At 41.3% G+C, this 26,393-nt stretch overlaps 2 protein-coding genes across 2 annotated transcripts; one reads left to right on the top strand and one right to left on the bottom strand.

The window, feature by feature from the left end:
* Window positions 1–3,373: 3,373 nt before the first annotated feature.
* On the bottom strand, window positions 3,374–6,224 carry LOC111856514 (protein FAM240C). Its single transcript, XM_023836525.2, has 3 exons — window positions 6,169–6,224; window positions 5,723–5,847; window positions 3,374–3,691 (listed from the first exon to the last, which is right to left on the bottom strand). The coding sequence occupies exons 2-3, from the start codon at window positions 5,842–5,844 to the stop codon at window positions 3,580–3,582; spliced, it is 234 nt and encodes a 77-aa protein (XP_023692293.1). The 5' UTR covers window positions 5,845–5,847; window positions 6,169–6,224; the 3' UTR covers window positions 3,374–3,579.
* Window positions 6,225–13,146: 6,922 nt separating this feature from the next.
* lrrc2 (leucine rich repeat containing 2) lies at window positions 13,147–22,808 on the top strand. The gene is made up of 10 exons (XM_023836521.2): window positions 13,147–13,301; window positions 14,713–14,860; window positions 15,145–15,278; window positions 15,974–16,041; window positions 16,195–16,351; window positions 17,932–18,068; window positions 19,747–19,892; window positions 19,989–20,141; window positions 20,563–20,693; window positions 21,311–22,808. The coding sequence occupies exons 2-10, from the start codon at window positions 14,724–14,726 to the stop codon at window positions 21,358–21,360; spliced, it is 1,113 nt and encodes a 370-aa protein (XP_023692289.1). The 5' UTR covers window positions 13,147–13,301; window positions 14,713–14,723; the 3' UTR covers window positions 21,361–22,808.
* The last annotated feature ends 3,585 nt before the right edge of the window (window positions 22,809–26,393 follow it).

The raw sequence follows: 26,393 nt of genomic DNA, 5'->3' as shown, positions 1-26,393 counted from the left end.
CTATGATGTGTATGGTCACCGAGTACAGGCAGTCCCTGGGTTAAGAAGGTCCGACTTACAGACTACTCGAACGGACTGCGGAAAAGCCTGTTATATTAATAATTTGAGTTAAATGCAATGGTGGGTCGTAACACACACTACTTTCTGATGCTCTTGAAAAATCACTGAAGCCATGCAATATTATCAGCTCAAGGTAAAGTGCAATGCAGGACAGTAAATATACAAAGAAACATTTGACTGATGCTAAATAAGAGCTGCATGTACCTGTTTTGACTTGCCTACAAACGTGCGACTTGGAGAGGCTTAGAGAATGGCTCTTTTTATCCATCTTTCCACCAGATGGTGCCAGAAAGCAAATTATAGCTTCCCCTCTATGTAATACGGCTGGTCTTTTCAAAATAGTGATGGATATACCCGGTTGGTGTGCTGTGGCGGCTCAGTGAGTAACATTGCAGCTGCACGCTTCCAGGTCTGGGGTCTCATTCCTTGTCCTGCTCAGGATACTCTGGGTTCTTTCCCTGGTCCTAAAACACAAGTTCAGACAAATTAGCATCTCTAAATTTCCTGCTGTTTGTATGCCCTGCAATGGACTGACATTCCACCTAGTGTCTTGTGCTCTGTGCTTCCTGGGATTGGCAAAGAGTCCTTAAAGATGGATGAGTGTTCACAATTTTCAGTAACACTTCACTTAACAGGGCACAAATACTTAGTGACTTAGTTACTAATGAAGTACAAATTAACAAGTGTAGTCGCTACTTGAGATAAGACGTGTCACGATTCACTAATGATGAGAAAACGTGAGATCCGTATATCACTTGTGTTATTCATTACTTGTTCCTTCAGTAGTTCAAAGGTTTACGGAATTGACAGACATAGTGAGAAATATAGCAACTGCTTGAGAAAAAAGATCTGTCACAATTCATTAATGATGAACATGATAGCTGTATGTAACTAAGACTTAGTTCGTGGATAATTAGTACATAAGTAATAGTATATTACCATATTATTTATACCCCATCAAGTAAAGTATTACCCGGTTTTCTTTTATGAAATAACATCAAGTTGATGGGGGGAGCAATTATCCATCATAGGTCAGTTTAAGCTAACTAAACCTGCTGGTTATTTTGTTTCTGCTAATGAAGTGTGATGTCATCATGGCTAACACAAGCTTAACCCCACTGTTCTGTCTAAATCCCCCCATTTCAGCCATTGCCTGTTTGACTCAATTTCTGGACTCAATTGACTCGATCGTTTCTATCAGAATCAAAATATCTTTTATTTGCTGGTGCCAGAATTTACTTTGGCACATAAAGAACCTGCTCAGCACAATAGCCGACGTTACAGACGTTACCCATGATCAGAAGGTTGTCGGTTCAGATCCCTTCACCACTGGGTCCTTGAGCAAGGCCCTTAACCCTAATTGCTCAAGACCCTGATCAGCACTTGTACATCACTTTGGATAAAATTGTTTGCCAAATAAACAAGTGTGCATTCAAAATACAATACCAGTCAAAGGTTTTTGCACACATTGAGATTTTCTACATTTGCCTGTTACTCATTTAACATTCACTAAAAATACACTCAAAAAAGTAACCTCCTGTTGCAGCTATAACAGCTGAGAAAATTCGAGGCATTTTTCCTACAAGGGACATTAAATGCTGCTCTGTTTCATGGGATGAAACAGCTCACTAGTGAATTTAAAGTTAGAGGGCAGCCTAGAATTTGACTATGCCATCACCACACAACCAGGTAATAGGATGTCAGACATGCAATGTTAAATACTCTTTCCATCTTATAAAGGAAACTTGTTTCATTTGATTTATGTTCATTTATAGTTGTTCACTCAACTTTCCAATGCTTAACAAGAATAAAGAAATCTGCCGTTTATGAAATAAATGGAAAAGTGGTAAAAACCTGTGGTGTGCAAAAACTTTTGACTGGTAGTGTAAGTATTAAGAAATGGAGTGTCACCATAATACAACAATATATTAGACAAAGTTGGGGGAAACACAATTTGTGGTCACAAAAGTACTGTATGAATGAGACAGGAATGTTCAAATTTCACAGTAGCGCATATACACAAGCAATAGATATAGTGTGTACAAAATGCAGGCGTTTCAACTATGCAGTAATAACAGCACACAGTTTTTCAGCCAAGATGTGTAATTGTTGGGGCAGGGTGCTGTTTCACCAAGGATATGACTTATGTTTGTTGTTTTTGGGAGGAATCTGCATCAACATCAGTGGCCTTGTTGACTGCTCTAGATCTAAAAAGCATAGCTAGGGGATGAAAGGTGACAGCCAATCAAAGCAGTTGGTTGCTCTCCCATACAGCTGCTCTGTGGTTCCTCACACCCAGATGCGTATTAACACTTCTTCTCAGGACATGGCTGTGGACAGCCCGAAATAGTATTCAAACAGCAGGTGGTCAAAGTGACAGACTTGTAGTAAAATCCATTGAGGAGGAAACTAAATCCAAATTCTCATTGTTTGAATGGATAGAATATAAAATAGGTAATTTTGGGTGATATCCAGCCTGCCTGTCTGCCGCCCCTGTGTTCTGCGAAAGCAGAGATGTCTCTGCAGCAGATTGGCTCAGTCACCTGACTGCTGAGTCTCAGTTCATCAATATAGTAAGTCTGCATTAGCGTTCTGTCGGGAAAACTCCCAGCAAAGAAAAAATAAATAATCAGCATTAACACTCCTTCAGGGGAACAGTGTTTTGCGCTTTTGACACCTTTCAACTCGGCTGCCAACAACTATAATTTCAAATGTATCACCCTAACGTGTCATTAATGTGACTAGAGACTGACAGTGCTGTGACATTACTCTCATATGTCAGTTTGTGTGTGCATGTGTGTGTGCGTGTGTCCGTGTCCTTCGAACCACCTGTCAGTTGATACAGAAATGTTGAATGTCACATGGCATAGCGCAGTTGAGGTGATCCTCACTGGGGAAAGGAAGGTGAGGAACTTCAGTTCTGTAAACAAGATCATGCCTCATCCAATGTGATGGACAGTTAGCTTTTTCTGTAATAGATGACCATAACAGCAGTGTTTGAAGATCAGAGGATGATGCTCTATTGATGTGCAGTTTATAGTCAGGAAGTGATTGTAGGGTGAGGTAAGGAGTCTTTTAATGGAAAAACATTGTCCTCACCCTGTGAACCTGAGAACTTTTGTTAGAATTTACATGAATCTGCTAACAAGTAAGAACTATATAGTTTGACTTTATCTATCTGATTGTTTTCCACAATATTTTGCATACAATATGTGTGTGAATAGTGTGTGTGTCCTGTGATGGGTTGGCACCCCACCCTGAGGTACTGCCTGCCTTGTACCCATAGGTTCTGGAATATGCCCCGGACCCCTGTGACCCTGGTTGGATGGATGGATAAATTGTATTGTCTTAGTAATACAGTGTAAAGCCTTCATATGTTTATTTATGTAGTTAAAGTCTGTTTCCAATGGCTGAAACGGCAGCTTTTTATTGAAAAGAGAAACGGGAGCAAACAGACAGAAGCATGAGGAGGGACCTTCAGCGACAGGCAGACTGGGCCGGGGCAAAGAGATCGACCGGCTAGGCACTGGCTGTCATCTCTGCTGGCCTGGGCTTCTTTGCTCTCTCTTCGTGGACTTTCTTCAGGTGTTTTGTTTGTCTTTCCAGCCTTGTGGTCCAATCCATCCTTAGCCTGGACAACCCAGACACAGAAGGACTGAGGGACATCTTCATTAGATCATTTGATAATATATTATTAAATAAAAATGATTCACTTACAATCAAATTTGGAAATGTATTACAAAGATAACATACTCCTGGCTCACAAAGTATTTCTAAAGAGCTGCTGTGTTATAACTCACTCCTCAGTGTGCTTTCTAACCAATTGTTTTATATTTGCAAGTGATATACAAGCTGCATTGTAAATACCAGGGACAAGATATGACAGTAATACATTTCAAAATTTGTTTGTGAGTGAGTCTTTCTATTTATTAATTATTAACACATTTTAGTACCAGTTTATTAATAGTCAAGGGGCATTCCTTAAACTAAAGTTTTACCTAGATTTGATTAATTTACAGATACAAGATTAAGTATAAAGATTTATATAGGGCCACAATATAGTGACAGTCACTAATCTCTAGTGTTGAAAATTTGACCCTTTGGTGCCTGTGAGTCTTTGTGTAGCTTGGGCAGTTGCGTGTGCGTGTTCTGTGCGTGTTCTGTGCGTGTTCTGAGAATCACTCAGTCTCAGAGGAGGACTTTCCACAGAGGGGGATTGTTGGGGCTGAGCTGGATGCCTGTGTGTCTCCCAGTAGCACCAGGCCTCGTATACCTCCCCTGACTCTGACATGAGAGAAGGGCGGCACGCGGCCGATAAGCACAGAGCTATGACACAGCTGAACTCCTCATTATCACATTACATTCTCCGTCACACGTGCTTCACTTCTACCTCACCAGATATCAAAAAGACGTTTCTCTGATGTCTGCTAATTTTTGTTCCTTGCCAGTTTTTTTCTTTGAGATTTTTGTGGTTCCTAGTCATCCCAAAACTTCAGGTTACCATTTGGAAACAGGCACAGATAAGGCCGCTGATTATTATATGCAGATCATCCTAATATTAAATTAGACGCCAGACACTTTTGTCATGCTGAAAGAATACGGTCAGCTGTTGGTCAGGTCAAGTTAGATGAACTGAGCCCCGATTTAATCCATGCATAACACCACGCTCACATTCCTCTAAAGGAAATGTGGAAAACATTGCTGACCGTCTGGAAATGTGGATGTACAACATCAGCAAACAACAAACCATCTAAAGAACCATCCTTCTAAGTAAGAAGGAAAGTCATTGTAGTTCTTTAGAAGTGACTATCACTGTACATAAGAAGAAGAGGATGAAATAATATAATGTTAATATTGAAATCCTTTTGCTGCTGCATGTGAGACTCTGCTGTTGACAGAGGCTGCTTGTGTTTTAAGGAGAGTTGAGTGTGAGTATGTTAATACTCAACAGTTTTCAGACCCCTGTCACACACTCAGAAGAGAGTAGCACACTCAGAAGAGAGTGCCCTTCACACGATTGCCCTGCAGTCCCATAGAAACCCAGCTGACAGTAGGTGCCACTGTAGAGCAATGGTAGAGAAATGAACCCAACCATCTCACCCACCCAGCTGAACTGAGGCGTACCAAGTTCTGTATACCTTCTTAGCACAGAAGGCTAAATCTGCGTTACAAAGGTCAGTCCTGGGTGCAGGATTCACCTTCCTTTGTCTGTCCTTATGCAATTGTTTGTTTAAACTTTCATCACATTTGTACGATTGTAATTCAACACTAACCATAATAGAACTTAGGCAAGCTTGACCTTAATCATAATGATACCTCTTTATGTTCCTTGAATGTTTTTATGTTGCACCTCTGGTCCTTGAATAGTCTTGTTACGTTCTTACTTTGTTAGAAGTTCTGTAGCCTCTGCCCTAGACGTTCTTACAATGTACCTGAACATTCACTGGCAGCTCAGCCTGGCTGCAGTTATGCTCAGTCGACTTGCTGACAGTCGTATGTTTGTAATGTGCTATTTGTCTCACTTGTACATCGCTTGGGATTACAGGGTCTATTAAATGGTTAAAATGTAAATGTAAATTGGTGTAGAATTATCATAACAATATGTATGTTCCAGATGTTGAGTGTGTGCACTGCTTGTGCAGGTGATGAAGAAGCGATTAACCTAGAAAGTGCACTCCTGTTCATCCTCTCGTCCTCATGCTCCGTCATCTGGGTGTGATTCTCAATTTTCTGCTCCCAGAAATTCATTATGGACAATTTGTCGTGGATCTTTGCAGTGTTCATTTTCTAAAATACAAAAAACAGTACCACAAATATATCAAAATCCTGTGATCACTGTCTGACTGCGAGCTCACACATATAATGTTTTTTTATGCAGGTACGTTGTTTCAGCTCATATATTTATAGCGATACTATGTCCTCATAGTTCTGACATGAAGCATTTATGGTATGTGACCTTGCAGGATGTATAAAGCATATAAACACAACAGGTTCCTTGTTTAAATGTGCAAACTGTTCATCACCCAGTTCCTCCAGTGAATCTGGTGTGATACCGGGCACTGGCCATCATCTGCAGCTGAAATCAAGCACCAAGTGTGGGAAACTTACCGCAGTGAGCCTGTTGGTGGAGAAGTTCAGGCCGGAATGACGAGGCTGGCGGGATTCATCTGTGGAAGACTCTCCTCGCTGCCCTTGGCTGCCATTTATTTACAAACCTGTGACAACTCATCTCCACCCTCTTTTCCTTTTCAGAGGATGGTTTGGAGGCCAGACAGGAATACTGGGGTGCCTGCCAATGTGTGAAAAGTCCAGTGACAGTGAGAGAATTAAGGAAACTGATGTTTGGGTTGATTGCTGGAGTTTCTTCTGCATTCTAACCCACACTCCACACATGTACACATTTAGCCCCCGAGACACATACAACTCCCCACATTTGACTTTTTCTCACAATAAAAGAAGCTGTTCCAGATCATCTGGAGTCAAACAATCCCGTCCCTTAATGCTCCTGAACACGAGTCCTAGAACAGCAGGCATGGATCGCATTACTTAAATAAACACACTAATGTGTGTATCAGGTTATCCTCTGCGCCCCGAAATCAAAGGACAACCTTGTCCCTGACATAAGGTCACCAGTTACTTGGTGGGGGGGGGAGGGTGTTGTCCTCACACCATTATGACCCATTAGGCGTTGTCCATGTGGGGGGGGGGGGGGGGGTCTTGATGCTGCAGATTGGACCATGAAAAGATATGAGTACATTTACTTTGATATGTTCACAAATACACATGGTATCATGACACTTGCACTTGAACATAGCCCGATTATTCCTGAGCACCATCGTTTAACAAAGACAGATGGAAACACAAGCTTGTGTTGAGGGGAGTTCATGACTTTGCCGAGAAGTTTATACATTTACATCAAATACAAACCTGGACATTGATTTGCTACTGTTATTAAATCCTTTGTCTCCTTTTGTGGGGAGGTGTTTAAGAGTAAAAATAGCATCATTTTGCTAATCTTTCTTAGCTGTTTAACTTCATTATGGCTCATGTTGAAAACAAATCATATCTCTTCTCTGTATGAACTGTAAACTCCAGAATGTCTTACTTCATTCACCACATTCTTTATTTTACCAAATGTTAACAGAACTACTGCATATAATCAGTCATAAGCCAGTGCTTCCTACTCCTGCCGAACAGAGAGCTATGCGATTAAAAATAACTTTTCCTCCTGTTGGTCACATGACTGTTTTCGGCGTGAACGATTCGTCTTTAAATTGCATGAATCACTCAGCAGCCTTCATATGCCTGCCATGGGCGTAAGACAGAGATGACTGACAAGAGGCTTGTACCGCTTCCAGAGCTCAGCACCTGTTATTTCCAAGGTGATATAATGCTAACAAATGCTATTTTAGTGGAGTGGCCGTAGTCTGCTGTCTGCCAGAGAGCACGTTTTCATTTTTGGCCATTGAATCATTGTATTGTTCTTTTTTAAGCTCAAACAATATGAAAATGAACTGAACTGTTAGAGTACAGACACTCCTCACTTAACTACTGAGTTCCGTTCCTAGACTAAGTCATTAATCAAATTGGTCGATAAGCAAGAAGCCGTCCCTTACCGATATTTCAAGCATACTGAACCAGTAGTGGGTTTATGTCAACCATCTTTTGATATTGTTTTAATGTCATCTTTTTTACCATTTATATGATTTTGTATATTTATAAATGATGCAAGATGAGATGCTTGATGCTGAAGGGCCTCGCTCCTCAAATAAGGCAGTTCTTCACCCCCCCCCTTTATACCCCAAAGACCCTCCCCAACAAGGTACTGTGTGTAGGTGTTGTGAGTACATTTGCATATAAAGAGTGACCCCCTGGCCTGTGAGGAGCCCGGGGCAGCGATGGGGCAGGACAGGATGGAGACTTTCTGATGATTGTAATTCAATTACTTCCTTATCACCCTAGTGGTGCCGACTGGAACCCCCATTCTCTCCCTGACTTCCCCCGTGATCATGAATTACTAACACTGTCTGTATTCAAATGATCAACCATAAGTCCAGGCAGTCAGTAAACATGAAGGTCGCTAAGTGAGGAGTATCTGCATATTTACAGGAAACAGCAGCCGTGATCACATGACCGAAGCATGCAGGTAAATTTCCAAGAAAGTTACTGCTATACTCCAAAATGCAGGCACCTGACCTGAACCTCTTAAGAAAACATGTTATGTGTATATTTGTGATCTGTTATGAGCATTAGGTCCTGACTGGCATCTAAATTGCTCTGTAAAGTGTAGAGAGAAGAAATTCCTTCCTCAAGCAATTAAGAGCTCATGTTGAGAAAGGCATCAACAGAAGGTCTAGCTTGGAAACCACAGTTTTTTTCAATAATTAATAATATTAATTATGGGGCATTGGTGCAATTCTGACTCTGGTTTGACCTATTTCTGCCAGTCTCTTTTGATGTTTAAAGTAAATTAATTCTAGTTCATGCAGCTGTCCATCAGTGTGGTGAAAATAAAAATTGTATAAATCATGTAGCACTATATTTCCAGTTACACGATGATTATTATTATCATCACAAGCAATGGAATGCACCTACAGTGAATCTGAAAGTCTCTGTGGATGGGCATTAAGCTAACTCATCCAGCAGGTGTTTTTAAGTAACACGACATTAAGAGAGCAGGGTCAGTCAGTCCCCAATGCAGAGATGGCAATTTCAGGTCCAGAAAGTAAAAATCCAGACCATGATTTACTTTCAACCAACCAGTTGAGCATGAAGTGTCACAGTCACAGAGTACTCAACTGGTTGGTTGAAAGTAAATCATGGTCTGGATTTTTACTTTCTGGACCTGAAATTTACACCTCTGCCCCAATGTAATGGGGGTTAAGGGCCTTATTCAAAGGCTCATGGTACCATCACTCTATCAGCCATGGGGCTTGAACTAGCAACCTTCTGATACGAGGAACAGAAGCATAGCACATACCACTCCTGAGGAGATCTGGGGGAATGAACAGGTGGTTCATAGCCTATTCAACAGAAGTCTCACATTACTGAAGACAATTTTAAATGACCCATTACATTTGTTTAATTCATTATGAAATGTGGCCCATTAGTCGATTTTTTGATTTCCTCTATGTTAGTCTTCATTTAAGTGGTCAGCATAGATTGCATTTTCTTGTAAATTTGCAGAATATAGACGTTTCTTTTTCAGCTCATAAAAACAGGTCAAAGTCTGCTGGATATTAAATCACTCTTATACATCTTCACTGGATTCTTTACAGGGAACTGTAACACACTGCAGGATGGCTAAGCATGGAGCATTAGTGAGTCCTTCAAAGCCGACTCTGGGGGCTCTGAAATAGCCTGGGAGTCATTTACAGATGACGGGTTTTTGGCTTTGCCTGTTTTGGAAAACCAATATGTGTAAAATGCATATTTCAGTCTCTGTGTATCTCCCCCACCTCCTCATCAAAGCGAGTCCAGCCCTATTTGAGGGAGAAGTGAATACGTACAGTGGGGGAGGGGGTGTTTCTGGGGCCCCATTGAAAATGTCACTCCCGTACACCCTCAGATGTTTCAGAAATGAACAAAATAGCAAGCAAGTAGTGTCAGAAAAGTACAGGTAGCGAGATGGTTAGCAGAATATGCTCCTTCACCATCTCCTAAAGAATAAGGAGTGTATTTAAATTGATATTTAATGTAGTGACTGTTTGTGGTCTACAGGGGGCCACACAAAGGTGAGATTTGACTGCTGATAAACAATGACGATGAGTATATTGTGTTGGGATGTTTAAGTTGCTGGTTGTACCGTCCAGCAGGATACTTCACTACGGTGAAAAAGTCTTGCAATTGATAACTATATGACGCAAGTATCTTGTTTAAAATTTTATTTTAATTTTATTTATTTACTATTTTGGATGGAGAAAGTGAAGTGAACACTAGATGGCACTCTTGCGCAGAACTTGACTCCTGTGAAGTGGTCTCCCAGTTTAGACGCGTATAACTGCCGTTTGTTTATTGGACACTGTCCTAAGAGGATTTGGCCCAGCAAGGGGAGTACTGTGTGACGCAAGATCTGATTGCATTCCTGATCAAAAGTTGCTTTAGCACCTTCAAGTCATAAAAGAAACAGCAAACGATAAAAAACTTAAGCTACCCGGAGGAGGATACATTTCTAGACTGGGAATGTCCCTTGAGCTGGGGGCCACATTGAAAGGTCTGTTTAGTAGCAGCATGAAAAAATATTATTTAAGCACAGCTCAAGACTGGCTAAGATTTTTAAGAACTGGCAACATCTTCATTTCATTTTGATTTTGATGAGATGTCTTCTGTTTTCTGTTTTCTCTACCTATCCCAGCCCTTACCACTGGTCTATTTTATAGTTGATATATTATAAACCTGCACTGTCCTGCTGTCTACTGTCCTTTTCTGCAATGCGTTTACTAAGACACTCTCAGAAGCTCACCTTTCATATTCTGGGGTGCATGAATTGGTTACTTGGTTTAATTCTTTATCCGAAAATGTCCTGGACTTTGTAGCTCCTCTTGCAAATTCAGTCTGAGGCGTAGTTTAATGATGGCACTTGTACCGGAAGGAAGGCTCTGCAGAAAGGCAGAGAGAAAATGGAAAAATGATAAATTGCAAATTTAAAAAGGGCCTCTTCCTTTATTCCTACATGACAAACACAGATAGCTGAACAAGGAGAAAGAGACATTTTAGTTGTTACCTGGCCAACAGTAGTCATGGGAATAATGAGGAGACAAATACGGCATGGTGGGGCTTGTACTGTCACCTGCCTTTAACCCGCCTCACCAGCTATGAAGCCAAACCTGAACTGTTGGCTAATAAATCATCGATACGCAAATCATTTTAATGATATGACCTTTAAAGCTACCATCATGAATAGCCCAAACAATCATACCGTACACAAATGCTTATGTGAAATATGCAGAGTTTGATCCTGACTTTATTATGGACTCGCTTATCCCATTGATGTTTTGTGAATGCAATTGTCTTGTTTTGTGCTGTCTAATCCTTTTGGATGCTATATGTTACTGACTGCCAATAAGAATTCCAATGTGGTGATGCATAAAAGGCAAATAAAGAATCTTGAATCCCATCAGTCATCCATATCAAGGTGAGCCTGGAGTCTACTGAGTGTCATTCCATTGCAAGACAGACACATAACCAAACCCTAGAGACTCCCGTTCACTTGACTCCAGGGCTTTGAAACCAAGGAGAACATCAGAGAACCTGGTGAAAACGTGCATGACACTAGAGAACATGTCAACTGCACACATAGAGTGAGGTTGTCAGCTGAACCCACTACCCCTGCACTGCTGAGTCAAGATGCCACGGATCTGTCAATCATTCGCCAACAAACACCTCACTGCCCCACCTACTTATAGATAATAATGACTGCAAGTCAGAAACCACACGCCCTCAATGGGTATCTGGAAGCTTTTGGTAGTGACAGGACTCAATGTAGAACCTTGCTCTGACTTGACTCTGCTGGTAGCAGATGATAACAAATGATTGCTTAATTGATGTAGCGTTCATAGAGGCTGGGCCACTGACATGGGATTTTAGTTCAGCATTCAGCTCCCTATTATATCTTAAATTTAATTGCATTTTAATTACAATGAGAATGGAAGATTAATGCCACAAGTATTTCTGCCTTTACCCAACATGTTCCAGGAAATATTTCAGGAAATATTTGTGTCAAAGGCAACATACAGATGCAGTTATTATATAAATGAATTATTTTGTTGTCTTAAATTTAATTGCATTTTAATTACAATGAGAATGGAAGATTAATGCCACAAGTCTTTCTGCCTTTACCCAACATGTTCCAGGAAATATTTCAGGAAATATTTGTGTCAAAGGCAACATACAGATGCAGTTATTATATAAATGAATTATTTTGTTGTCTTAAAGGTAACATGGTTTGTTGTCAGTGGCCTTATAACCAGACTGTGACACACATGCTGTAGTATCACACCTCAGGGATTGTCACATACATGTTGGTAATGTTATCACACTTTGGAATGTAGTGCAGACTGTTTTGTCATGGTGTCACACCTCAAAGTTTTTATGACCTTATCTTGCCTCTGTCATTAACGTCAGTCTGTCACACATGGGTTGATTATGTCATCAAACATTTTTGCCTGTAACAGACATTTTGCATACTCTCACAACTCAGACTTGTATTTTTTGACAATCGGTTTAGTGATATGACTAATGAAAGTGAGTAATTGTCGTTCTTGACACACCACAGCAGAGAGGTGAACAGTGTCCTCCACTCTGTCCTCTGTCACTGGGGCTGTAGCCTCACGAGTTGTACCCTAGCTGATGGTACATTAATGATATATGTATCTTTGGGATGCTCCACAGAGTCCATTTCTGTACCTTAGAAGGTACAATTACAAGGGTACAGCTCCAGTGACAAGCAAAGGTACAATTTTTTACCCTTTTTTCTGAAGCTGTCTGCACTCAACCCATATGTGCCAGAGCAGTGGGCAGCTATTATTTTAGTGCCCAGGGGGCAGAACATGGGGGCAGTACCTTGCTCAGGGTACCTCAGTGGTGCCTCGTTGGTCAGGGATTCGAAGCAGCAACCTTTCAATCCCAATCATGCTTCCTGAGCCATTAGGCTGCATAGCACATGAATGAGGAGCGTTTTTTGCGGGTGTTACCACTGACTAATGACACAGTTATGTAATTATCTAAAGAACAAGTCAAGTGTGAAACCTGACCTTCATGAAAATACTCAGGATCTGCGTTTAGACTAAGTCAGCGGTGAGCCTTCTTATTTGAATATTTACATTTGCTCAGTGAAACTTGCGATCTGTGTAATACACCTGTCACTCAGCACTCCTGCAGGCAAAACTCATATGTACAAGACAGCAATTCCAGGTGGTCTGCACAAGAACAGCCTGCTGTGAACCCTCGACACCCGACAGAGGCTGGTTACATTAGACAAAACATTCCTGCATGCTCGGTTTAGGCAAGGCAGGCTATATGTTCAGCATGCACTAACTGCAGCTCTCCCAGGGGCTTCCGTCCAGGTCCTCTCATGTGATATGGTAGAGGCTGGCATGCAGCGTGTCCCCAGAGAGCAAAAATAGCAGCACAGTCATGCAGCCCGGCTAAAAGCAGATATGGCTCTAAGGAATGGCTCACACACTGACCCTGTAAACAAGCGGGCAAAGCGGAACTCGAAGGGCGACATATTGCACCGCTAGGTAAGTCAACCTCCATACATCGTCATTTTTAAAACTCTGTTTGCATCACAGCCTCTGCTTGTGTGTTATGAAGGATGGTATTATCATTACAAATATAAGACTGTAGATGATGTCATGTTACATGTAGGAATATGGTATTCGAAAATTTCAAGTGTAAGTTATTGATGGATATATCAAATTATTTTGAAAACAATTATGGGGTTCTTTGCTGTGTTAACTTTACATTATTGTAATTGATGGGCTTTCTGTTTAATTCTTATTAAATTAAAATGCCCATGTGATAATAGTGATTTGCATCTGTGTGTCAGTAGCTAAGTTTAGCAATGATTTGACTTAATGACGTAACTGATCATTTTGGTACCTGCCACTTCCTGTTATAGGGAGTCTGGGAGCAATGTCAGATTCATGTGTTCCAGTTCACTTGCCTATTAGTTAATTACCTAATTATTGGTTAGTTCCGGCACAAGTGTCTGGTTAATCTCTCTCATTACACGATGAGTGTTTCTTAGTCTTGGTGTTACATGTTTGACTGAATTAATTGTCTCTAGGCTTTTTCAGGTTTTTGTGATTTGGCTTCTCTTCCCTATGAGAACTTTTTTTTTTTGTCTTAATGTTGCTGTGGGTTTAATTAACTTACGAACACCTTTGTGTAGCCTACAGTATACCAGTCTGTGACTGGATTGACAGCTAATGGGAGAAAGCATTCATATGGGGTCATGTGACCATTTGAAGACATGTCACCATTTTGAAAGATTTAGCTTTGAGCAGTAACAGTAGGAGACGATGGGGAAGGATTTTATTGATTTACAAATAGTGTTATAGGGAATATCTAATCATGGGGTATTGCTGTTGTACCCTTTACCATTGTTTGATTGGCCTTTTGCTGATGTGTCACTATGTAGTTTGAAGTGTCTTTGTAACTTATACATGTTACAACTGGGTTTGTTGACATTGTATGCATCTGTCGTATATTATGATGCGTACCAGACTAAACAGCACATACAGTAACAATATGCAAGCAATGAGTGGACAGGCATTCGGCCCTTGCATGTTTTTCTCCATTCTCTTCTTTGTTGGTTTATGTATATTTCTGTGTGGCTGTTTCGGTCGCGTCCCATTCCCCATAAACCACTTATAGGCCTTATAGACAATTTGAGGGACAAAATTATGCAAAAAGCAATGAGTTTGAACTAATATACACAAATTAAAATGTACTAAAGTGGTCATTATGAATGTAATAGTGTATTAACAGATGTTCTTTAATATATTTCCTTGCTATACGAAAACATTAAAACACTTCCTGTTTTGTCTAATGTAACCAGCCTCTGTCGGGTGTCGAGGGTTCACAGCAGGCTGTTCTTGTGCAGACCACCTGGAATTGCTGTCTTGTATATATGAGTTTTGCCTGCAGGAGTGCTGATCATGAGGGACTACACCATGCAGAACGCTGCCTTTTACGACCTCTCCGTAATCCGGAACCTGTGGGAGGGCCGAGTGAGAAAGTACAGGCAGAGGCAACTGAAAGAGAAGGAGAGGATCGAGAAGAGCGCTCTGGCAAAGTATGAGCTGCCTTCGGTATCGCTAATGAGCCCCACAACCCCAGGCTGACCGCGAAAGTCTCCTTCCCAGCACAGCTCAGCGTCAGATGCTGACTAAAATAATGTGCAGACAGCATCGTTCTTTTAAAACTTCCACATGCTTAGGATCTAATTTTCAGATGCTAAGAAGACCTTCATTCGAGTGCATAAAGTCTTTTATGTGATTTATGTGGCTGTGCTACTGATTCTCTTTTTAGTATGAAAACCCCCAGCACAACTAACCAAGAACTCTTATTGGTCCACAGGGTCAACCAAGAATGGCAATATCGCATAGCATGCAAGTCCATGAAAGCCTGTGAGATCTCAGCACTTCAGCAATACCTGCAGAGATCCGACGGGATTTCCAATCTTCAGTTATACCAGGATACTTTTGAAGAAGGCAAGTAAGGGAGGATTTGTACCCTGAGGAGAGAAAACATTTTCAAAAATTATACTCAGGGAATTTCTTTCGGAACCCAAGGCAAATATTAGTCATATGATATTTCTGGATTGTTAAAGTTCACACAAAATGACACAAAAATGAAAACAATACCTTCACTGACTAAAACTGGTAATATCCCTGATTATAGAATTTCTTTCAATGTCTACATCGTCATTACAGAAAGAAAATAAATTATAATTTCAGTTTGGCTGATTATAATGATCAACAGACCATCTGCATAGCAGAAAAGCCATCAAAGAAGTCTGTAATCAATTTGGTTTTATTTTCATATAGCACCATTCACAACACAGTCGCCCCATGGAACTTGACAAGTGTGTGACAATCTATTAGTACATCATTTATATTGAATAAAATAATAAAGACTGCTGAAGTCTTCCAGTCAGTATGAATTTTTATAATTTGTACATCAATAGATATCCCTTACAACAATAAATATGAATGTCACAAAACAAAAAAAAATCAACTAATGATTGTCATTAAATTTACTTCCATAATGTCCATCAGTCGATCTTCAATATCCAGTTTTTAAGTGAAGGGTTGCAGTGATCATGGAGCCTAAAATTTGACTTATTTTAAAACCTGCTACTACACCACTTTCTGATGGCTGGTATGCACTTCACCCTACCTTCCAGAATCTGACCAGCAGGTTGACGTTGAAGAGAAGAGGTACATTTTTGAACTTAATGGAGAATCATGGACGGTAATTACTTCTTACATGAACTATTTCTTGTACAACTAGTAATAACTATATTAAATGTATAAATCTTTTTATTATACATATTTAGCACATAGGTTTGAACTTGACATGTGACTTGACACATCTGACTGTTGCAACCATCTGTGAAAATCACAGGAGCTCCCAGACTACGTTCGGGAGATGACCTACCTACGGGAATGGCACATAAGAGGGACCAACATTCACAAGCTCCCAGCTTACATTGTGGAATTCCAGGAGCTTCGTGTCCTAGAGCTCCCCAGGAACGGCATTGAAGAGCTGCCAGTGGTGCTTGGTGAATGACATTCATCATCATGCCTAATCCATGCGCTTAGCAACTCTGCTGCAATGCCATCTGATCACAATGTTCTCAGCTGTTATAGTACAGTCTGTTCATGGTGTGTCGAGCTGTTGGAGTACAGTCTGTTCTGCGTGTGTTGAGCTGTTATAGTACAGTCTGTTCATGGTGTGTCGAGCTGTTGGAGTCCAGTCTGTTCTGCGTGTGTTGAGCTGTTGGAGTACAGTCTGTTCTGCGTGTGTTGAGCTGTTATAGTACAGTCTGTTCATGGTGTGTTGAGCTGTTATAGTACAGTCTGTTCATGGTGTGTTGAGCTGTTATAGTACAGTCTGTTCTGCGTGTGTTGAGCTGTTGGAGTACAGTCTGTTCATGGTGTGTTGAGCTGTTATAGTACAGTCTGTTCATGGTGTGTTGAGCTGTTATAGTACAGTCTGTTCTGCGTGTGTCGAGCTGTTATAGTACAGTCTGTTCATGGTGTGTTGAGCTGTTATAGTACAGTCTGTTCATGGTGTGTCGAGCTGTTGGAGTACAGTCTGTTCATGGTGTGTCGAGCTGTTGGAGTACAGTCTGTTCATGGTGTGTTGAGCTGTTATAGTACAGTCTGTTCTGTGTGTGTCGAGCTGTTATAGTACAGTCTGTTCATGGTGTGTTGAGCTGTTATAGTACAGTCTGTTCATGGTGTGTTGAGCTGTTATAGTACAGTCTGTTCATGGTGTGTTGAGCTGTTATAGTACAATCTGTTCTGCGTGTGTCGAGCTGTTGGAGTACAGTCTGTTCATGGTGTGTTGAGCTGTTATAGTACAATCTGTTCTGCGTGTGTCGAGCTGTTGGAGTACAGTCTGTTCATGGTGTGTTGAGCTGTTATAGTACAGTCTGTTCTATGTGTGTTGAGTTATTATAATACCTTCTGCTCAAGGTGTGTTAAGCTGTTGTAGTGCAGCCTGCCCTAGGCATGTTGAGCTGTTGTAATTTTGTCTGTTTCAGATCATTGAAGAGTTGTTGTGCTACCTTTTCCCAATGCTTTGTGTTGTTGTAATGTATCCTGTTTACAGTTTATTGAGCTGTGTGCATATTGCACAATTACATAAATACCCATTTGTCTCATGGATAACCCCCAAAGCCCAGCAGAAGGATACCTGCACTATGAAGATAGACTTATTAATTATGAAGTATTTTGCATTTCCTTAGTATGGTTTGTTTTTCACATAGGTTCATTTAAGTTAAAGCATTACGTACCTTTATGCGTTTATATGTAAATTATGAGTCGTTTTATTACCTGTTTGCCAGATGATGCGTAGTTGGACAGGGAATGAGGTCTTCACAGTGCTCTATTCAGGGAGAACCATGTGGGAAATGAATGGATCAGGCAGCATCTGGAAATCTGCCCATTTCAGTACAGACTGAAATTTTAAAATGGCCATTTTTGGTTACCTGACTGTCCTTGACAAACCCAACAGCCCCTCTCCACCTCGGCACCATTTATTTTAAAAATCTTATTAAAATAAGCTTTTCAGAAGTGACATAGTGTGACATTGTGAAGCCAGTATTAGTTCACTCATTGTCATCTGTTTTAACAGGCAAACTGAGTAACCTGAGAGAGCTGAATGTCAGTTATAACAAGCTGTCAAACATACCCCCAGAACTGGGGGACTGCGAGAACCTGGAGAAACTGGAATTAATTGCTAACCTGGACCTCAAGGAACTACCTTTCGAGGTAAAGAGTGCTATTCGCTGCTTTCTAATTACCTGAAAGTCTTTAATAATTGTGAGAAGCTTATTACAATTTATTAAATATCTACTTGGACACAAGACCCAGAGCACTATTTCCGTAATGAAAATGATACACAAGAAATGCGTGTGTTCCTGTGAGATCCTGCGGAGTGGAGATCTAGCGATTAGCTAGGCAGATTATTTTCATGAAATAAAATATAATGTGCTCAAGGCTTCTGTAAGCTGGCCAGATAAAACACTTGCAGATCAAGCAAAAACATTCACTGTCATTCTTACCCCTCACTTTCCAGCCATCTTAACCAATTGGAGCAGTGCTGGTCATGAAGTCACCCAATCCCAGCCCTCGTCCATTTGTTTAATGCCTACTAATGTGCTCCATTGTTTTTTACGTGTCTTTATATTTTATGCATCTGAAAACTGCTGGAATAGGCAAAATATTAAAAACACTATCAGCTAGGATTATAAGGAATACAAAAATCCCTTTGCCTGGCAAACAGTTTCAGTCCCTTTTGAAGGACTGTCTTTCTTAACTGTGTGTGGCAGGATATTGACCCATTGTTCAAGAATAAATCCTCCATCTTTACGGATGAAGTAGATAGAACTTAACTTCACACTGTACCCCAAAACTACCCAGACAACTGGTTGGTTGAAACAAAATCACGGTCTGGATTTGTACTTTCTGCTATACAGGAGACCCCTTTTGAATTTGTTTAGCAGAATGCATGAGGGAATTATTGCCTTGGAATATTATAACACCACGAGGAGACAATGTTTGCACCATTATACATACATACAGAGCAGTTACTGGGCCTGATGAACTCCGATGAACTGGCAGCCCATAATGTTGTATGATCTACCATTGTGCTCAACAACTGTAAACAGATATTGTGGGCTGTCGGTTTCTGTAAAACTGTATACTGGAAAAAAGTGAACAGCTCCTCAGACCATATGACTTTTTTGCTGGGTTCATTCTCCGTCAGTCATGCATCTTTGTGCATTAGCTTTGAATACAAATGGGTCAGGCTGGGTCACTCATTTGCTGATTCAATTTTCTGGGCAATTTTCAGGCTATAATTTAGTGATATTTGACACCTATTAAGTGTCTGTCTCACAGTCTCTCCCTATCACTTAGTTTTGAATAGCGACCACTGTTGCTCTTTGCAGATTCTGTTTCTCTGTGTTTGGTATATACTGTCAAGATGTTTGAGATTGTTCGCCTTTAAATAATCTTGCAGGTTTGTGTCTAAAGCACTTTCAGTTTGGACAATAACTATTTGGCCTCTTTGGATCTCAGTTGCCTCGTGTTACTTTAAAAACTTACATAATTGTCAGATCTTGTTTATAAGTGACATAAACTGCTATTTGACATTCAATCTAATATGACCTCCTTTGTGGCTGAATTTGTAAATATGATTAAGTTACTTCAAAGTTCTGCTATTTTTGTCTCTGTGTACATTAGAATTATACTGTACAATTTGACTGCATTAAAAGATATCCAGAGATTTCCATTAGTTATGTAACAGTAAATTGCAATTACATGTGAGATCCGTGCCTTGTTATGATTAATACAGATGTCTGAAGGTTTCACTCCTCTAAATGGTGGCAGGAGTGGTGTGTAAGATGGGATCAGGCAATGCTCAAAGCACTGCTTTTCTTTTCAGCTCAGCAATCTGAAGAAGCTGACATATTTGGATATATCAGGTAATAGCTTCTGTAGCGTGCCTGTCTGTGTGCTGCGCATGTCCAGCCTGCAGTGGCTGGACCTCAGTAACAACCTTCTGACTGACCTGCCAGAGGACATCGACAGGTGGGACCACCCACAGTGCCGGCATCTGTGTCATGCCCTGAACACGCATTTCGTCACGTCGTCGCTCATCTTCGTTTTCTTAAATTGTTATTTTAGGTTAGAAGAACTGAGCTCACTCTTCCTGCATAAGAACATGCTGACGTACCTGCCGATGTCTCTGGCTAATGTAGATTCTCTCAGGATGATAGTGGTCAGCGGGGATCAGCTGACATGCTATCCGTCACGGCTTTCTGAGGACCCTGCCATTAAGTAAGTGTCCGCAGGTTCTTTTTCAGCAGGTACCCTCAAAAGGCTGTCTCCCAGGTTCAGGGTCTGGAGGAGCTTAGTGGTGGAACCTTACTGTCCCTTGGATGGGGCTCCTCAGCTTATGAGTGATGTGACAATGGACCACAGCTGGTAATAGTGAGAGTGTTCTCAGTAGCTGTAAACAGCCAGTCAATAGGGAGAATTGTCACTCTCCTGGTTAGTTCCTGTGTACCTTCGTTTAATGCTACCCATGTAACCATTTCATTATGGGATGCACTCTGGATGTGCTGGCTTTTGTACACGACTAATGCATCCTGGATAACTGGGCAGTGCCCAAGTGTATTTAACACTGAAATTCCAGTGACAATGAAAAAACAATAGATGCATTCCAGGTTTTCCGAAGGAAAATCCTCCCTTCTTACAGATTCATCAACCTTTATGACAATCCCGTCGATTCTAACGAGGACGACGAGCAGAAACCACGACAGAGGGATGACGAGCAGCAACATGAGAAGGACTTCATGCAGACTTACATCGAAACCCTGAAGGGGAGAGGTAAACATGACCAATCGCATAGCGTGTTACATGTGTTCATTTTGCTGCTTCTGTCCTCTTGAGTAATTATATATTTTAGTTCAGTGCAAATACACAGCACAGGTGTTTACAGCTTTTGCCTTACTGGTAATATGATAATGGACTAATTAAAAATGAACATGCATTTTATAGGCCATCAACAATGGCAGCCAGACATAATCAGGTAGACAAGATGATTGACTGCAGAAACTGAAGAGATTTTACCTTTTTAATGGATTATATATATAGACTGTGATGTGTTCTGCTGTGTTAATCTCCCTGTGTTCAGAGGTGTGCAGTGGTGTCAAGCAATTAAAATTCCCCATATTGTACTAGGAGCCATCCTTCGAAATGATCATATTTCAGAACTCCAGTAATTTCAGTAATTCTCACAGTGTCTTCCTCTTAGAAGATTAAATAACAGAAAAGTTCCCTGAAAGCCAACAGCTATGTTATGACTGAGAGTAATGATAGGATCTCGCTTAAAAATTCTGATCTTTCCAGAAGGATGATCTTCTGCAACAAAGGGAGGCTGACAATTAATACATCATTACAATAAAAACACATCTTGCGCTTACATGTTTTTACTTACATTGTAGAAACGACGCCACAGTATACTACCAAGGTGTCCCTGAGCTGCCATCTATAACGGATATCTATGGAAAGCTGAGGATGGTGAGAGATTGGTATGACACCTGTATGACACCTGTGTCCACTTTTTACAGTCAGACTGCAGAAATGAGCATACGTGCACTAATGCATTGTTAAAATAGACATCCTGTAATTATATATGCCATTAAATTAATATTATCACTGTACTTTTTGAAAAATGTACAAAGTATTGGACATGTAAAGGTTTTAATGAAGTAAAATGTATTTTTGTTTGATGAAAAAATGTAATTAGATGTACAATGTATATCAGTTCAGCACTTGAATTCCTTACTTATCTGGCACAGTTGGACAAAACGGGATATTTAAACATTTAAACTATTTTAAAACTGAGTAAAGTCCAATGAACATTGGGTCTCAAATAGCACAATTATAGATATAGCACTAAACAGTCTCGCCATCACCCTGAAAAGGGGACAGATGCGTAAAATCAACTGTATGTGAACCATATGTCTAGATTACAGTTCATGAAAACTAGTCACGCATTTTTAAAGGATAAGTGAACGGGTAAATGGCGTAGGGAGTGTATCAGTGAAATATCCACAGCTGTTAAATTAAGAACTATTAAAAGCTTATTGATTGGTATTTTAAAGCATGAATGCTGTGAAAAGGCTGACATCCCATGTAACCACAAAATGCTTAGAAATACCATCTCTGCCATTCCTCAGTCAGACAGCAGACAGATGCAACTCTATAGGATCCTCAGCTTAGCCGCCTTAACAATATGAATCATCTGTTTCTGGATTTCCCAAAGAGAGCTTGTAAACATTTTCTAAGATGCTACTATAGAAAATTGCTCCCTGTTTGTATAAAACCACCATTCCGAAAGCCTTGGAAAATTCAGTCAATGATTTATTTCATGTCTCCAAAATGACTCAATTTCTGGTTTTAACTAAACTCTTCAACTTCAACCAGCGATTATATAGCAAACCGTGTTAATACATAACTCATGATCTCCTGGGGCTATGATTCATTTAAGCTTTAGAATAACATATATAGCTATGCTGGATTTACAGAATTTGCAGCATTTCCTATTGGTTTCTGAAAATGAAGACGTCGTACTAGTCCTGTACTTCTTTTATTTGCACTTCAGCAAACCTTTGATGCATTTCACATTTGTAAAGATTCATAGCAGAGTAAGTGCATCATAAAGGGACGTCTAAACAGACAGAAATACTAAATGTTTGAGGCAGTTGCTGTTTTGATGTGACCAAATGTTGGTTGATGTGTAATAGTGAAATGTTTTACTCACCAGGCTTGTTTTTACAATACGAACATTAAATTTTGAATGCCTGAGTGTGTAGTTACAGAAATTCTTTAAGTGTAGCTTGCAAGTTTTTTTAAATTATAACGTGATCTAATACATTTTGCACCACTTTTCTGTAATAAATTTTGAAAATAAAATTGCACATTTTTGCTTACCTCAAATATATTATTAACTCCATTTATTTGTTTATTTATTTATTTCTCCCATGGGAGAAATTAAATGCATGGTACATGAGGATTTAAACTCTGTAACATTTACAAATAATATATAAAGACCTGAAGACAGTATAGAAATACTTGAAGACACGTTGCATATAAAGACCTAAAATTTCTGTTTGGGGGAAAAATACTATTTTTACAGCTAAAGCACAAATAACACTAATATTGCCAATCATGCAATCATATTTATCCATTTCAGGTTCAAATTGTTTCACATGTTTCGAGTACCTCTGTCCAAGTGACCTTGCACTTAAGTTATTTTGTAACTAACTGAAAGACAACTATACATCACTGCCATCCAGGACAAGATGAGGGAACATAATTAGAGCATGTCAACAAATCTGATGGACGATGTCAGCCCCTTTCCCACATTACTTTTGAAAACTGGATTATATGAACAGACCCAATGAATTGCTGCAGTACATGGGTGTGTTTTGTTTACTAAGCTGATATTCCAATTTAACATTTAAAAATGACATTTCATACACTTCATAAACACACAATCCAGCTCTGCTACACCACAAACAAAGCTGTGTATAGATATTTGTCAATTATGTAATTTTTAATCACAGGCAGCAGTGTGACCTCTCACTTTGTGGTTTTGAATGCCACCCTCACTGTATGTGTGGTGTTGTAATGTTCTCCATATTTAAAATTACATGATCAGGCAAATTTGTCTCCTTATATTGCACATTGTATCTTTTCAGGATGTTCCGGGTGTCTCCAGTACAGTGTCCTGTGCTTCCTGGGATAGACACCAGGCTCACGACAAACCTGTACCAGATAAACATATGTAGAAAATTGGTGGATATTTGAAAATGTCACTAGAACACCAATTAGTCAGTATGGGCAGCAAGCCAAGGACACATTCCTGACCAACAGGGAAAACAACACGATGACCAGTGGTAGCAACACTTTTAGTAAGAGCCTTAGATGCATCATTGAAGTGTGTTCCTGTGGCTGGTATTTTAGGAAATGTACTACAGCTACACACTGCCCTCTAGAAATAACAAGCTGGTTTTGCTAAAGTCAGGGAATCACACGGGGAACATTTGGTTGTCATAGGTACCAGGCAAAACACAATTTGTGCAATGCGGTACTCTGATGGAGAAGGTCTTACATTTTTTATACGTATAAAAACAAGATGGATCTGTAACTATAGTGACAGGCTTGGAGATCTATTAAGCTATATATCCATAAGAAATTACATGGGGCTAGGAGGAGCTCATTTAAATGATTGCATTATGATTCATTTTTAACAGAGATTAAACTGAGATGATATAAACTTATTCGATAACATTTGAATGCAGATTGTCTAAATATATAATTATAAAACAATATAAAACAAGGTGCTTTGTATAAATGCTAAATCAGTTATCTTATATGTTTATTTCTAGTAGGAATGGAGCACTAAAATGCTAATGAATTGACAGCATTGTTACAAATAATCTTCAATATATCATGATTACTGAGTTATGTTATTATTCAGAAAATCAAACTATAACTAGATGGTGACCTGCTGAGGCATTTAATTTTATCCCCTTGGAATATTTTATGATATTATTGACAAAACCACAAACTTCACATATTTATAAGCCATGTACTATAGATATAACACTTATTTAGTAATATAATTTCTGTAATAAGAGGCAGCAGGGTGTCTGATTTGTTAACATCGTAGCTTCAGAATTCCGGGGTGAATCCCATCGACAGACAGACCTGCAGTGTGTGGATTTTTCTTTTTTTCCTGTGTTTGTGTTCATTCTCCCCAGGTACCCCGGTCTCCTCCCACAGTCCTTAAAACATGCAGCTACGTGAACTAACGAGTTAGCATGTCCCTGTCATGGACTGTCAAACAGGTCCCCAGCCTTCTGCTCTGTGCTTCCTAGCAGAGTCTCCAGGCTCAAACCTGTAATATTCAAACTGAAGCCTTATTTGCACAAGAACAGGTACATTGGAATGTGGTAGTTCTTGCATATGCCATCTTGGGCTCCTTTGGAAACACACATATATAGGTAAGAGCGAAGCCTGGGGTCAGACAACAAGGTCAGCCATTCATCCAGAACCCCTGGACCTTCTGATAACACGTACAGAGGCCTGGTCCACTGAGGCACAAACCACCCCCAAATTCAGTGAGATACTAAGGAATGAACCCAGGGCAAAGCAGGTGCTCTATCACTAAGCTACATCCACCACAAAATACTGGGTAAGCAGTTGAGGGTGGCTGGATTTGTGCAAAAACTGCTCAGATGGTCATAATCAGTGTATATAGGCTGAGAGAGTATCTCATTCACACTGAATGTGACTGCGGCTCACTGCTAGGCATTGTTTCATACCTGCAATGTCGGTGGTTTGAATCCTGTCCCTGGAGAAGATACCTTATCCCTATGTAGTGCAGGTTTCTTCCTGTAGCATGAAGACGTGTAGTTAGGCAAACCGGTGTCTTTAACTTGCCCATAGTTTGTGTGTGTGGCCTGAGGTGGACTGGCATCCTGTCGAGGGTGTACCCCAGCCCCGTGCCCTGAGGTGGACTGGCATCCTGTCGAGGGTGTACCCCAGCCCCGTGCCCTGAGGTGGACTGGCATCCTGTCGAGGGTGTACCCCAGCCCCGTGCCCTGAGGTGGACTGGCATCCTGTCGAGGGTGTACCCCAGCCCCGTGCCCTGAGGTGGACTGGCATCCTGTCGAGGGTGTACCCCAGCCCCGTGCCCTGAGGTGGACTGGCATCCTGTCGAGGGTGTACCCCAGCCCCGTGCCCTGAGGTGGACTGGCATCCTGTCGAGGGTGTACCCCAGCCCCGTGCCCTGAGGTGGACTGGCATCCTGTCGAGGGTGTACCCCAGCCCCGTGCCCTGAGGTGGACTGGCATCCTGTCGAGGGTGTACCCCAGCCCCGTGCCCTGAGGTGGACTGGCATCCTGTCGAGGGTGTACCCCAGCCCCGTGCCCTGAGGTGGACTGGCATCCTGTCTAGGGTGTACCCCAGCCCCGTACCCTGTGGTGGACTGGCATCCTGCCTAGGGTGTACCCCAGCCCCGTGCCCTGTGGTGGACTGGCATCCTGTCTAGGGTGTACCCCAGCCCCGTACCCTGAGGTGGACTGGCATCCTGTTGAGGGTGTACCCCAGCCCCGTGCCCTGTGGTGGACTGGCATCCTGTCGAGGGTGTACCCCAGCCCCGTGCCCTGGCATCCTGTCGAGGGTGTACCCCAGCCCCGTACCCTGAGGTGGACTGGCATCCTGTCTAGGGTGTACCCCAGCCCCGTGCCCTGAGGTGGACTGGCATCCTGTCGAGGGTGTACCCCAGCCCCGTGCCCTGAGGTGGACTGGCATCCTGTCGAGGGTGTACCCCAGCCCCGTGCCCTGAGGTGGACTGGCATCCTGTCGAGGGTGTACCCCAGCCCCGTGCCCTGAGGTGGACTGGCATCCTGTCGAGGGTGTACCCCAGCCCCGTGCCCTGAGGTGGACTGGCATCCTGTCGAGGGTGTACCCCAGCCCCGTGCCCTGAGGTGGACTGGCATCCTGTCGAGGGTG

The sequence above is a fragment of the Paramormyrops kingsleyae genome, chromosome 2 (genome assembly GCF_048594095.1).
Source record: "Paramormyrops kingsleyae isolate MSU_618 chromosome 2, PKINGS_0.4, whole genome shotgun sequence".
NCBI lineage: Eukaryota > Metazoa > Chordata > Actinopteri > Osteoglossiformes > Mormyridae > Paramormyrops > Paramormyrops kingsleyae.
The sequence above is the reverse complement of the archived record's forward strand: the minus strand, read 5'-3'. Positions and strand labels throughout refer to the sequence as shown.